The sequence below is a fragment of the Nycticebus coucang genome, chromosome 18, assembly GCF_027406575.1.
Source record: "Nycticebus coucang isolate mNycCou1 chromosome 18, mNycCou1.pri, whole genome shotgun sequence".
NCBI lineage: Eukaryota > Metazoa > Chordata > Mammalia > Primates > Lorisidae > Nycticebus > Nycticebus coucang.
In genome coordinates, this window is record NC_069797.1 from 63,644,137 (window position 1) to 63,659,467 (window position 15,331).

A 15,331-nucleotide genomic window follows, 5' to 3' on the forward strand; every position below is an offset into this window, starting at 1 on the left:
TTCAGCATAAGGTTGTTTGGCTTCCATGTTTTTGTATAGGTGCGCAGGTTCCTGTTGTTATTGAGTTCAACTTTTGTTCCATGATGGTCTGAGAAGATGCAAGGAATAATTTCTATTTTTTAAAATTTGCTGAGGTTAGATTTGTGGCCTAGGATGTGGTCGGTTTTGGAGTATGTTCCGTGGGCTGATGAGAAGAATGTGTATTCAGTTTTGTTGGGATGAAATGTTCTGTAAATGTCTGTTAAGTCCAGATGTTGAATAGTTAAGTTTAAATCTAAAATTTCTTTGCTTAGCTTCTTTTTGGAGGATTTATCCAGCACTGCTAAAGGGGTATTACAATCTCCAACTACTATGGAACTGGAGGAAATCAAGTTGCTCATGTCTGTTAGAGTTTCTCCTAATAAATTGAGGTGCGTTCTGGTTGGGTGCATAACTATTAATAATTGAAATCTCATCATACTGAGTATTACCTTTAACAAATATGAAGTGTCCATCCTTATCCTTCCTTATTTTGGTTGGTTTAAAGCCTATTGTGTCTGCAAATAGGATTGCAACGCCTGCTTTTTTCTGCTTTCCATTTGCCTGGAGTATAGATGACCATCCCTTCACCTTGAGTCTATATTTGTCTTTTAATGTAAGATGTGATTCTTGTATGCAGTAGATATCTGGCTTGAGATTTGGTATCCAGTCAGCCAACCTGTGCCTCTTTAGAGGACAATTTAAACCATTCAAATTAATTGAGAATATTGATAAGCCTTTCAGGAGCGCGGTGGACATTTTTAATCCTTTTGCGACTGTGGAAGTTGGAATTTGATCAAAATTTTCTGGATGGGTTTACTTTTGTGGTGGAGAATTACACTGGTCTTTATGGAGGATGGGTCTGAGAATATCCTGGAGAGCTGGTTTAGTTACGGCAAATTTCTTCAACATGTGAATGTCATTGAGCTATTTAGTTTCTCTGTCATAAATGAAACTCAGTTTAGCTGGGTATAGGATCCTGGGTTGAAAGTTATTTTGTTTCGGGAGATTAAAAGTCGATGACCATCCTCTTCTAGCTTGAAAGGTTTCAGCAGAGAGATCTGCAGTTATTCTAATATTCTTGCCCTTGTAGGTGATGGTTTTCTTTCATCTGGCTGCTTTCAGAATTTTCTCCTTCATATTAACTTTAGTGAAATTGAAGTGTCTGGGGGATGTTTTATTTGAGTTGAGTCATGCTGGAGTTCTGAAACTGTCAGCTATCTGAATTTCAGAATCTCTTGGCATGTCTGGAAAGTTCTCCTTCATAATCTCATGGAGAAGAGACTCTGTGCCTTGCGAAGCCACTTCGTCGCTTTCAGGGATCCCTATAAGATGAATATTAGTTTTCTCTGAATTATCCCAGAGCTGTCTGAGAGAGTGATCTGTTTTTGCCCTCCATTTCTCTTCCTCTTTGAGAGTTTGGGAGTGTTCAAAAGCTTTGTCTTCAGTGTCAGAAATCCTTTCTTGTGCTTGCTCCATTCTGTTACTGAGGGATTCTACTGTGTTTCTCAGATCTTTGAGGGCTGCGACTTCTTGTCTCGATGTGTCAAAATCTTTGGTCATTTGGTCTTTGAATTCGTTGAAGTCTTGAGATATCTTTTGGGTTACTGCTTGGAATTCTAATTTGATCTTATTTGCTATCCAGATTCTGAATTCAATTTCTGACATCTCAGCTATTTGTGCTGTGTCTGCCCCAATGATCCTTGGGGGAGTTGGATCTACTCTAATTATTCATATTGCCAGAGTTTATCTGTTGATTTCGCCTCATGATTGTTTTTCATTGTTGCCTCTGGCGGTCCTCAGAGTTAGGGAGGTGTCTCCAGGATTAGACCCCAGCAGGATCACTCTATTGTTGCTGGGTCTTTGTAGGGAGTGACCCTGTGTAGTTCCTCTGGGGCTGCCCCAGCTGGGGAGTTCTGGTTGTGGAAGCAGCTCCGGAGTGTGACACACCCAGATCCAGCAACAGGGCTGGGAGGTGGTGTGCACGGTTCTGGGAGTGCCTGGCACCCAGTGACTTTGGCACAGAGAGCCCAAGGCTCCAGCTGTCTCTGGCCAGGAGAAGGGCTCTGTGCAGAGGCAGCGAGGGCTCCAGAGGGCACACAGCTACCAGCATCCCTGGCCAGACGAGTAAGCCAGTGTGGAGGCAGGGAGGGTACAGGAGGGAGGACACAGGGTTGCGTGGCTCCCTCAGTTCTTGGTCAGGGCATGCAGAGGCACAGTGGGTGCAGGTCATGGGTCCAGGGTCACGGCGCAGCTCTTATGGAGATCTGGGCGGCACCAAGCCCAGGAATTTGAGGTTGCTATAGCTGTGACACCAGGGCAGCAGCCCGAGGCTCCAGTGTGCCAAAACCAGTCTCACTCTGCCCCTAAGGGTTAAGGCTGTAAGGCAGCTCAGTCCCTGCCTTTAAGCTGCTCAGTCACTAGGTTACTAGCTCCTTCCCAATCCTTGCTCTGCGACCCTGAGGGCGGAGCTTGCCAGGGCAGTTCTCTCACAATGGCTCCCTGCAGCCCACAGCCAAACACTGTTAGCTCCATCAGGCTCAGCGGCTCAGTCTGGGGCCCTAGACAATGCCCAAAGTTCTCCACACTCCTGCTCAAGCTCTCACCAAGGCATTTCAACTGAGTGCCAAGTCCAAAAACACCAAAACAGTTCACAGTTAAGGCCTTTCCAGTTTGCAGTCTCACTGCTGCTTGTACTTATGGCTGCTAGCGGGATTAGGTCGATCGAACACACAGAACCACTTGCCAGTTTTCCACTGTTTTTGTCCTCCTCTTGGGGTCCAGAAGTCTCTTGCTGACCCCCTGTATCCTCAAAGGGATCATTATAGGCAGATCTCACCAACCAGAGATCCCTGGAGTCTTATCTCCCCAGACTCACCATGCCCAGTTGCAGGGAAGCTATTATTTGGCTGCCATCTTGCTCCACCTCCTCTGTTTTTTTACTTTATCCCAACCTAGAACCTTCTTCTCTGAGTCTTCCTCTGCCTCAGCGTCACACCTGCCTCAGAATGACTTACAGTGGACATAGCCACTCTCCCTCCTATCCTGATTTTTTTTTTTTACTAAGGTAATGGTACCTACTAAAACAAACCCTGAAACCTCAGTGGTCTGTTACTTTTCCCTTGTGTGGTTGGGAAGAGGTCTACTCTGTGCAGTCTTGTAGGGACCCTGGCTAGTATGGAGGCTCTGCCATCTTTAACACACTGCTTCCGGAGGTACCTGTTTACTGTCATCAGCTGGCAGATAGGGGAAGATAAAATAGATGAGCAGAAGATTCTTCTGTGTCAGCTCTGAAGTAATATCATTTCTGGCCACATTTCATTAACCAGAACTCAGTCACATGACTTCAATTAAATGCAAGGTCCTAGGAAGGAAATTACTTCCTAACAGCCCTTGATTGTGGAAGGGGAGCACAATCTTTTGTAGGCAGCTAGACATCTGCCCACACAATTCTAATCTTAACAGGTCTCCATAAATAATTCTGCATATTCACATCTATAATATAAAGACATTCCACAGCAGCACATATTATTTCTGCCCAAATTATAGGAGAGAAAAGATGGGCTTTAGATTACAAGCAGTTCCTTGCCTGCCAGTTGACCGTAACAGCACCACTTTGTCATGTCTGAATATCACACAGAATATCAAAGCACCTAAGGGTTATTCCTCTTAAACACTAAAGTGTTATATGTCAAGTTTGTCTTCACAAGAGTTAATGGAATCTGTGTGACTACACATAAATTTAGTTACTATGACTAGAAGGATGAGAAAACATGCATGCCAGAAATATTCAAGTTTAGTCGTTAGCATGTTTTAATACTACAAATAGAAACTTTAAGACTAGTCATCTCCCTAGGATGCCAAGTGAAATATCTATTAAAAAAACAAACATAGTGCCATTGTATATTTATTGTAAAACTGTTATCTAAGCAACTGTTAAATGGCAGTGATTCTTGCTTTAGAAAAGGATTTCTCTAAAAGACTCCATAGCCCTTGAGGTATAGAAAGGAGGATCATCAAGTGACAGTAACTCCTCACCACCTTGTAACCCGTAATTATCTAAGGGTGAGTATCATTTGCCTACAGTAATTCACATGAAAGGGCCACTGATTCCTGCAAATGCAAATTAAAGTAGGATCTGCTCTCTACTATTCTGGGTATCATATGCTTTGTGAAAGCCTATGTATTCAAGGGAGAAGAGGAGGGAGCGGGAGGGATGCTCAACTCTGACCTGTGATTGATTCTCTCCTAGAATATCTAAAATCAAATAGACCTTGAATGTAAGACTTACTACCCTCCTTCTGGTTTTTTGGTTTTGTTTTGTTTTGTTTTTTCAAGACTATGGACAAAAGTTTATTGGGCCTTTTCATTTACAAAATGAAGTAAAAGAAACACATTCTCTTTGACCAATGTTTTACACAGCTGTAGTAAAATATTTGACTTTAGGGATTACATTTCTGAAAAGCTGGGATAAGTAATCAAGTTTTAATTTTATTCCTTGAATTATCCAGTTGACTCTTCCCTTACAATAGTAACAAGCTCTAATTAGTTATTTAAGTTTCTTCAAGGCCAAGGTTTTTTTTCGTTTGTTTGTTGGTTTTTTATTTTTATTTTTAAAAGGCATACAAATTTATTAAAGTATGGGAGCAGAAATCACTGAGTGATTACCCCAACTCCCCCAATGGGGTATAAAAGCTCATATAACCTTTTCCACAGGGAAAGGAGGAGATGGGTAATGTAGAAAGGCCAAGTTTTATCATTGCTGATGTCTTTAGAACTGAATCACTGCTATTTCAGTCAATAATCCACTAATTCCACTTCAAAAATGAGTTTTGTTGGCTGGGTGCTTACGCTGGCCCAGTGCACTGGGGGTGACGGGTTCGAACTTGGCCAGGGCCTGCTAAACAAAACAAAACAAATGAGTTTGCATTTGGTGGAATTCTGTTGAAGAAGTCAAGATGAATTTGATAAAGAGTGCCTCTTTGGGTGGCGCCTGTGGCTCAAGGAGTAGGGCACCAGTCCCATATGCCGGAGGTGGTAGGTTCAAACCCAGCCCCGGCCAAAAACCACACACACACCAAAAAAAAGAGTGCCTCTTTCCTACCCCAAACAACTTTAGGCTGGCATAGGCTGTTCTTCCTTTCCACAAGCCCATTCTGGTTCAGTCTCCAACCTTAAAACTTAAAGGCTTGGTGTTTTTCTACTTCTGTGAACTTATATGAATATTAGTATCAAAAACGGTTCCATCCTGTAGTGTTCCCATATACCAGCAGTGAACGACATCTCCCTTTTTGGAAAAAGTTGGTTTTATCTCCCTTTTTAGAATAGATTTTGTACATTTCGGTGGACCTTCATCCATAGTCTCTTCAGACTTGGTTTCTTTGGGTTTATCTTCAACAAGCTTCATATTTTTCACTTGTTTGGACACTTAACACTTTCAGTACCCTTGAAATGCTTAGTTTCAAAAATATTCTTATAGGCTGTAACCAAATGGTCCTTATTAGCAGTCTTGTCCACATTTTTAACGTTTCCTAATAATTAATGTTCTTCAAGAACCTGAACTGTGGTCCTACAGGGACTTGATAATGGTCTTCTAGAGCAGCTGCTCCTTGGTCCACACCCACTGAGGAACGGCTGCTGCTATCTTTGCCCTGCTGCCGCCACTTTCTATCCTCCTTCTAAAGATCTCTGGTCTCTATGGGAAATTTATATTCTTCCCATTAGCTTATCTTATATCTTAGAGACCATTTAACTCTGACCTTTTCCCTCTGCACCCCCCCCCACCACACACACACACACACACATCTGAAGTCATTCTTCCAAGTTTTTCTGCATTAACTAACACTGAATAGTCTTCATACCCTGGTAGTTTTCCTGTGATCTGGGGATTTCTCTTTTGGCTGCAGAAAGGTAGGGTATGGAGAGGTAAGGATCAGGATTCAGGATAGGGGGTCACAATTCACCCTGCTGCACACATTAAAGTTCTATCTAAGAAAACAGCCATCTTCCTGAATATTTAAAGTCATTTAGGGTTACTATAACTCAGTTAGTGTAACACTGTGCTAGTTACTCTTGTGGATACAAAAGAAATTTAAAATATACTTCACTTAATATGTCCCACTTAATTCTTAACACAGTCCTTAGCGGTAGATAATACTGTCCCTATCTTACAGAGAAGTTAAATAGCTTGTCCTAACTTATAAAGCTTGAAAGTGGCAAAACTGTGATTTGAAGATAGATACGTTCGACTCAGGGGTGATGAGGCAGCACTATGAAGACAGGCAGGGAAATTTTCATGGCAACATTGAATCACACGGTAACCTAATCATATAATCTTTGTGGAAAAAATTCTTCTGTTTACTCCCCTTACCCCCTTGCCATCGTCTTTATAGTTACATCTGAACATCTGAACCCATAATAAAGTTGATTTTTTATTACCATCATCTTAACTTACAGAGGGAAAGCATGGCTGTGTCCACTCATGCCTAAAATTATGTCATACTAGAGCTAGCTCTACCTTATTTCTTATCTACTAGCTCCCAAAATGCCATCAAAATATGTCAAAATCAATGGTTTCTGATTTAAAGTACATTAAGAATTCAGGGTTTGGGGCGGCGCCTGTGGCTCAGTGAGTAGGGCGCCGGCCCCATATGCTGAGGGTGGTGGGTTCAAACACGGCCCCAGCCAAACTGCAACCAAAAAATAGCTGGGCATTGTGGCGGGTGCCTGTAGTCTCAGCTACTCGGGAGGCTGAGGCAAGAGAATCGCATAAGCCCAAGAGTTAGAGGTTGCTGTGAGCCGTGTGACGCCACAGCACTCTACCCGAGGGCAGTACAGTGAAACTCTGTCTCTACAAAAAAAAAAAAAAAATTCAGGGTTTGTACTACACAAATGAATATATTCTTCTCCATAGTGGTGGATTCCTTCACTCAGAACAAAAGCCTGGTTGCTAATCTTGTCAGTGTGGGTAATAGAACTAAGTTTGAAAAGGACTTGGGTTCTAATCCCAACTCTTTTTACTTCCTAGCCATGTGAGTTAGAATCTGTCTTTCAGTATTGCTGAGTCTAGTTCAATTGTCCGTCATAACACTTGGAGTAATATTTATTGCTGTGCCTACGGTATAGTGTTTTTGTGAGAATCTAAAAATTATTGAAGTATTTTGAAAATCATAAAATAGTATGCATTTTTAAGACATTACTACTTATTCATTCATTCTGCAGATAACATACTCCCATTCATTCATTCTGCAGATACATATTCCCATAACTTAGGCATGCATATGTGGAAAAGCCTGGCTTCTATTCTCAATAGAGCAGCGGTTCTCAACCTGTGGATCGCAATCCACAGGAAGTGTATTAAAGGGCCACAGCATTAGGAAGGTTGAGAAACACTGCAATAGAGTCTAGTGAGAAGACTAACATGAAAACAGAGTGTCCCACTGTGGGTGTTGTAATGGAGATGTACGCCAGGTACTTCAGTTACCTAAGGAAAGAAGCCCTGAGTCTATCGGGCACCAGGAAAACTTCACAAAGGAGATGGTATGAACTGAGATTCAAAGAATGAGAAATAGTTTTCCTGATGAACTCAACAGGAAAGAGAACTCCAGAAAGAGGGAAAGCATGTTTGAAACCCTACAAATAATTTTTTCCACCTGGAATTAAAAGTATAAGGTGAGGAGATAAAGACAAATAGACAAGGGAAAAATTCTAGAAAGCCTTGAATACCATGCTAAAGAGTTTAAATTATGTATAAGAAGAAATCATAAAGCCTAAAGAATATTGAGCAGAATTTTGTTTAGGTTTCTATAATATAGATTTTGGGATGGGCTAGGGAATAAGCAGTGGAGAATAGAATGGAGAGAATGAGACTCTTACAGTTATTCAGGTGAGAAAGTACAGAGAGGAGAAAAAACTACTAGGTTGTATGCCTGAGGGGCTGGCAATATTTTAAAAATAAAGAAGTCTCAGGCGGCACCTGTGGTTCAAAGGAGTAGGGCACCGGCCCCATATACCAGAGGTGGCAGGTTCAAACCCGGCCCTGGCCAAAAAAATAATAATAAAATAAAGAAGTCTCAAGGAGGTTTTCAAGGAAAGCACCAACTTCCTATGATAGTGATAGAGGTAGAGAGATCCAGGAGGCAGAGAAGCAAAACTAAATCTCAGTGCTGAAGATGGTACAGTGAGAGCCAGTATATAATGCAAGCCGCTTCTCTTTGTGTCCTTCACACCACAAGCTGTGAATCCAATGGACTGATAAGAACCATTCTTTTTTCTTTTATTTTTGGGTAAGTCTGCATTTCTTTATTTTGAATCAGAGGATTTTCTTCTTTTATAGCCTGTGTATAAATATAAACATTATAGGAGCTACCAGAACCATTCTTTAATGAATAATGTAGCATGAGTATATTGAAAAAGGAATGAATACAGGTCAAGGTTGACACCTCTTATCACCTCATCTTATCCTTGACCTGCATTGCTTGCAGTTTCTCCTCAACTGTTTTGTTGCCTGATCAACAAAAAAAAGCAAGTCCTATCATCCGTAGCTAGCTGAAACGAAGACTAGAAAAATGTAAACATTTTACCAGGATTTCTTAGTTACGATAGTAAAATTAAAACACTAGGGCAAAGTCAATTCTGTGTGTAACTGAAAGTTCATTTCCTCGTCAGTCACAAGCTTTTTACCTTAAATGTTAATAGGCATGGATTCTCGGGATGGTGCCTGTGGCTCCGTGAGTAGGGCGCCGGCCCCATATGCCGAGGGTGGCGGGTTCAGACCCTGCCCCGGCCAAACTGCAACAGAAAAATAGCCGGGCGTTGTGGCGCACGCCTGTAGTCCCAGCTGCTTGGGAGGCTGAGGCAAGAGAATCGCGTAAGCCCAGGAGTTAGAGGTTGCTGTGAGCCGTGTGACGCCACGGCACTCTACCCGAGGGCGGTACAGTGAGACTCTGTCTCTGCAAAAAAAAAAAAAAAATAGGCATGGATTCTCTTGCAGCGGTCCTCAAACTGCAGCCCGCAGGCCACATGAGGTGGTGTGATTGTATTTGTTCCCATTTTGTTTTTTTACTTCAAAATAAGATATATGCAGGGTGCATAGGAATTTGTTCATAGTTTTTTTTTTTTTTTTTTTAACTATAGTCCGGCTCTCCAACTGTCTGAGGGAGGGTGAACTGGCCCCCTGTTTAAAAAGTTGCAGGGGGAGGCGCCTGTGGCTCAAGGAGTAGGGCACTGGTCCCATATGCCAGAGGTGGCGGGTTCAAACCCAGCCCCGGCCAAAAACCAAAAAAAAAAAGTTTGAGGACCTCTGGTAGGCCTGGACCACAGGCCTACATTTAGGAGTTCTAGTCACTATTGTACAACCATGGATGAATCATTTAAAGTCATAATTCTTACATCAGGGAGGCTACAATAATTTCACTGTTAGTAGCTAAATGGACTTTTGAGACCTTGAGAATTAGGGCAGTTAATAAAAGCTTATTATTATTGTGTAACTTCCCTATGCTTTATTATAATAGCCTCTCAACCAAACTGAGCTTCCATGGGATAAATAAAAGTTCAGGGGCAATTTTCAGATTTCCGCAGTTGTACAAAACAATGCTGGGCTCAGACCTTCAGATGATAGTGATGATTCCATGCAGGCTCACTTGTCTGAGACATTCTCCCAATTAAATAACTTCTTTTCTGTTACAGGTGAGGTTATTCAGTCAAGTAAGGTAACTTCATATTCCCTACAATTTAGAAATTCTGTGAAGCCAAAGGTTAGAATTTCTTTTTAAAATCTTGTTGGAATGAAATCTCTATGATATGATTCCTATGTAAAAATGGGAACTATCTATCCCACCCTCTATTCTCCAATTTCTTTACTAAAGCTTAAAAAAAAAAAAGAAATTAAAAGTGTTTGTTTCTCATACTTCCGTATGAGATGTCTTCAGATTAAACTTGGCTAAGTAGTTAGTATTCAAAATGAGAGAAGATCATTCAGTAGACATTGGATCTCCTTTGAGGAAAGCATCACCAGCAAAAATTCATTTACTACCTTTTCTTCTGCTTGATTACTTCATTAGACTTGAGACTGAGAACAGTTCCATGTCCCTCTTCTGTGATATTCTTAAGTGGAAAAAGTAGAAGAGTTGTGTTACCAGTGGCATGAAGAAGCTAGGAGTAGCTACAACCTGATGGAGTAGTGACACAGTTCTAAATATCCTCAATTCTTAGAGGCTATGGTATCCTTTCCTTAATGTCAGACCTTTTCTTCTAAAAAATTTTATTGAGCATTTTTACATGCAAGAGGCTGTGTTAGATATCATGAAGAATGTAAGTAATTCAAGTTTCTTTTCATAAATAGAAATATATATATAACCTTATACATATATGAAACATATACTTACACAGACTATATCCATACATATATACACATACACACTCTTAAAGAAGTATATCATTAGTATGCTGAGCTGGAAGAAACAAAATTCCAATTCAAATGAATTAAACAAAAAAGAAAAGTAGGGCCAGGTGTGGTGATTCATGCCTATAATCTTAGCACTCTGACAGGCCTATGTGAGTAGAGCCCTTGAGCTCAGGAGTTGAAGACAGCCTGAGCAAAGCAAGACCTCTGTCTGTAATAAAAATAGAAAAATTTGCTGGGCATTGTGGTGAGCACCTTGTGGTGAGTCCTGTGGGACTCAGCTACTTAGAAAGCTGAGGCAATAGGGTTGCTTAAGCCTAGGAGTTTGACGTTATTGTGAACTAGGCTGAGGCCATGGCTATCTAGCCCAGGAGACCCAATCCCAAAAGAGAAAAAAAGAAAGAAAGAAAAGAAAAGGAAATGTATTACTTTATATAGTAAGAAGGCCAAAATTACGGCAGCTAATAGGGTTCAATTATTTTAACCTGGCCCTCCTGTTGGCCAGTTGACCACATAATTTATAAAAGGGCCAAGGCCATTGTAGGCATCTTGGTCAGATAGAACACTGTCCAGAGGCAAAAAGAAAAATAGAGCTTTCTATTTCATTAACAGGCTGGGGATCTGTTAGCATGGAAATACAGGGAATGGATGCCATAGACTAGAGAGCATGTGACTGTATAAATATAGTACTAGAGGAATACACAATCTATACTAGTAGCACCAAAAAAAAAAAAGTACTCCATTCTCCTCAGCTGTAAGGAATGGATAGAAGCTTGGTAGAGTTTTGAGGAAGAAGTTGTTAAGGCAGTCTGGACATGTTGAGTTTGAAGTACTTACTTTGAGACCTTAAATGGGGAAATCAATAGACAGTTGGATATACTTGTATACTGGTCTAAGGCTGAGAAGAGAAGTCTGGATGGAGAAAAAAGATACAGGTTGTAGGTGGTGGTAAAGCCTTTGAGGATAGATGAGCTAATCCAGAAAGAGAACATACTAAGACTAAGAATGAGATCCTGAGGAATATTGACATTTAAGCATGGGTGAAATAAGAGTTGCTGGCAGAGACAGAAAATGAAGATCTTTTTGTGTCATCCGTGTGTGGAATGGGTGTAAGCCAACCTGATAAAACATTTTGTTATATTCATCTATATAATTTGGGTAAGGACTGTGTAAGAACTTTTTTTTTTTTCTTTTTTGCAGTTTTGGCTGGAGGCTAGGCTTGAACCTGCCATCCTGGGTATATGGGGCTGGCGCCCTACTCCTTGAACCACAGGCACCAACCAGAATGCTTTTTTCTGATGGGGGTCTAAGTCTACCACACAGGCTAGAGTGCAATGACATGATCATAGCTCATAGCAGCTTCCAACTCCTGGGCTTAAGCAACCCTCCCTCTTCAGCCTGCTAAGTAGCAAGGTGCATGCCACCATACCTGGCTTTTTTTTTTTTTTTTTCTTTTTAGAAATGGGGTTTCGGCTCAGCGCCTGTAGCACAGTGATTATAGTGCCAGCCACGTACACCAAGGGTGACAGGTTCAAACCTGGCCCCGGGCCAGCTAGAAAACAATGACAGCTGTAACAAAAAATAGCCGGGCATTGTGGCAGGCACCTGTAGTCCCAGCTACTTGGGAGGCTGAGGCAAGAGAATCACTTAAGTCCACGAGTTGGAGGTTGCTGTGACCTGTGATGCCATGACACTCTACCAAGGGCAACATAGTGAGACTCTCTCAAAAAAAAAAAAAAAAAGAAAAGAAATGGGGTTTCACTTTATTGCTGAAGCTGGTATCACACTATAAACTCCTGGCCTCAAGCAATCCTTCTGCCTTGGCCTTCCAAAGTACTGGGATCACAGACATGAATTATGGCTCCCAACCCTAGGAAACTTTTTTTTTTTTTTTGGTGAGACAAGAGTTTCATTTTTTCACCCTCTCTAGAGTGCTGTGGTGTCATAGCTCACAACAACCTCAAACTCTTGGGCTCAAGTGATCCTCTTGCCTCAGCCTCCCGAGTAGCTGGGACTACAGGCGCCCGCCATAACACCTGGTTATTTTTTAGAGACAGGATGTCACTCTTGCTCAGGCTAGTCTCAAACTCCCGAGCTCAGGCAATCCACCCACCTCAGCCTTCCAGAGTGCTAGGATTACAGGCATGAGCCACCACACCCGGCCTAGGAAACTTTTATTATCCATTATTTATTTGTCCAATATCAGGTACTCCTCCCCAATAAACTGAAGGAGAGTTTGGTTTGAAGTATGGCTGGGTCTGAACAGTCCCCCACCCAAAGCAGAATTAGAGCATTAACATTTCTAAAATGAGTCTCTCTTTCTTTACAGGAGTGGTCACACATTACTTGCCTTCTGGTTTTCCCGCCAAGAGGGAAAACTAAACCGGCAGCAGACTATTGAACTGGGACATCACATCCTCAAAGCACACATTTTTAAGGTAATTAGGGAAGATGGAGCCTTTTTTCCTTATCTCTAACAGACTTTCCTTCACACTGTCTATAGGAAACTAGTGGTTTTTTCAGTGTAGTCCCTGCTTTCTGAAATTGTTTTGCTACAGAGTTGGTCCATCTCCTAAAATGTATATAGGCCTGTTCTTCCCTACGCTTTTAGAAAGAGAACTTCATTGGTCATCTCCCAATTTAACAGATTACTAAGCTTTCCAGGAAATGCATGTGTATAATCATTTAGGTAAGGAGTATAATATAATATATACATACACATGTGTGCTTCATATATGACCTATTATCTCCTGAGGATAGTCATGTTGTAGCATAAAAAAATCACTGAGGGCTTGGCGCCTGTAGCTCAAGTGGATAGGGTGCCATCCACATACACCAGAGCTGGCAGGTTCTAATCCAGTCCGGGCCTGCCAAACAACAATGACAACTACAACCAAAAAAAAAGAAAGAAAGAAATAGCCTGGTGTTGTGGTGTGCACCTGTAGTCCCAGCTACTTGGGAGGCTGAAGCAAGAGAATCAGAATCGCTTAAGCCTAGGAGTTGGAGGTTGCTATGAGCTGTGACACCATGGCACTCTACCCAGCGCGACAGCTTAAGGCTGTCTCAAAGATAAAAAGGGCAGCGCTTGTGGCTCAAAAGAGTAGGGCACCGGCCCCATATACCAGAGGTGGCGGGTTCAAACCTGGCCCTGGCCCAAAAAACTGCAAAAAAAAAATCACTGAGAGCAGTAACTCTTTCAATCGTTTATGATTGTTTTAATGAAAACTTTAACATTCCTAGTGCTGTGATTTTCAAATTATTTATCTGGAACCAACAATAACCTTCCTTGAAGCTACATCCCGTACTTTCTTCAAATATAATTTAATTTCAGTTTTTGTCCCATTAGTTTCAAAACTTTAAAGAACCCTATAACATCAGCTTCCCTCTCTCAACATTCGTTAAGGCTGAAGAGGAGGAGCAAAAGAAGGGCACATGATTAATCATGTATGTATTCATTTGTTTGTTTCAGCATTTACTGAGGCATTGACATTGTATTAGGTACCAAGAATACAAAAACAAAAAAGATAGGGTCCCTAATCTTAAGGAATTTATAGTCCAGACAGTAGTTTGGGGTTAATACACCAAATTAGAGGGGGAAGTTTGTTTCTGATTTTTCTAGCCTACAATTTGCTACTGTTTTTGATAGTTTCAGTCCCTACAGTCTCTTTAGCATTCTTTTCCTACTTCAGAATTCAGAAATACAGATATCTTAAACTGTTTTCTCTGAATCAGACTTCCCTCAAGGAATACTGTTAAAGATTAAACAATTCTCTTGAGATAGAAAGATGGCATTAAGGGCAACTCCAAGAGCCTAGCCCTAGGAAATTCTTCTCCACAGATAAGCACACACCCAGCCAAGCCTGTTCATCAGATGAATAGATGAAGATGTGTCAAACGATCTATGAACCAAGTGTATGGTGCCCCACGATCATACTAATGTACACAGCTATGGTTTAATACAAATAAAAAAAATAATAAATAATAAAAAATAAATAAATAAATAATATTTTTAGATCAAAAAAAAAAAAAAAGAAGTGAAACTCACAGTGACAAGTCCTTCATTTGAATCCTATCTGTCTTGTCTAACACATCACTGTAACCAGAAATGACCTTACTCAGAGTAGAGCTTAGATAACAGGCAGGGTATCTCATTCTAGTTTCGAGCAGGCTGAAAAGTACCTACTGCTCCCACAAATTATCAAAGTACTTAAGTACCTATCTTTTAACAGCACCATCTGCGTAGGATCAGATGCAAAGATGAACCCTTCGATGCCTGCCTTTGCTGCACCATAAAAATAAACACATTTACAGAGAAAGAACATGAGGCTTCATTTGACCATACAGGGAGACCTACATTTAAACTATGCACTGCTGTCATAGCACAGTTTTATCTTATGTTGATGCAGACAACGTGGTTGCCTGAGATAAGACTGGCTCCATATGTAAATCAGTCTATAAATACTCTGTTGTACGGACTGTGGTGATGACATGACTGCAGGCTGAAGAATGATAACTTGGACTCTGGTTTTTCTGATGCAGCAGTTTACAGGGTCCTTAGAATGCAGAGTGATAGATTTGTCTTCTCCCAGGCTCAGGCTGCTAGAATTCTTAGTTCTCATTAGTTTGAGGGTCATGAAAAGGCAAAGACAGACTTTATGGTTATAACTAGTTCCATTAAGAACTTCTGATTAGCAGTGATATATACTTTAATTTATATTTCTTTCCAGTTAATTTTAAATTTCCCTTGTTTTTGTTCATGAAAAGTTTCATATGATATCATTGATCACTTTTGAAATATATAAAGATTGAGGATCTGTAACTCTGGATGTTTGTCTAGGTATGGAGCCCTTTTCTTCTTGTTTTTAACAGCTTTCTTGAGTAGAATATATACCATAAAAGGGTAGATGTACA

At 41.0% G+C, this 15,331-nt stretch overlaps 1 protein-coding gene across 7 annotated transcripts in view; it reads left to right on the plus strand.

The window, feature by feature from the left end:
* Window positions 1–15,331, plus strand: part of TANC2 (tetratricopeptide repeat, ankyrin repeat and coiled-coil containing 2) — a 382,898-nt gene that overhangs the window by 300,733 nt on the left and 66,834 nt on the right. For all 7 annotated transcript variants that reach the window (XM_053567902.1, XM_053567904.1, XM_053567905.1 and 4 more), the window contains one exon: window positions 12,750–12,858. In XM_053567902.1, the coding sequence (XP_053423877.1) occupies window positions 12,750–12,858 (109 nt within the window). The remainder of the gene's footprint in view (window positions 1–12,749; window positions 12,859–15,331) is intronic.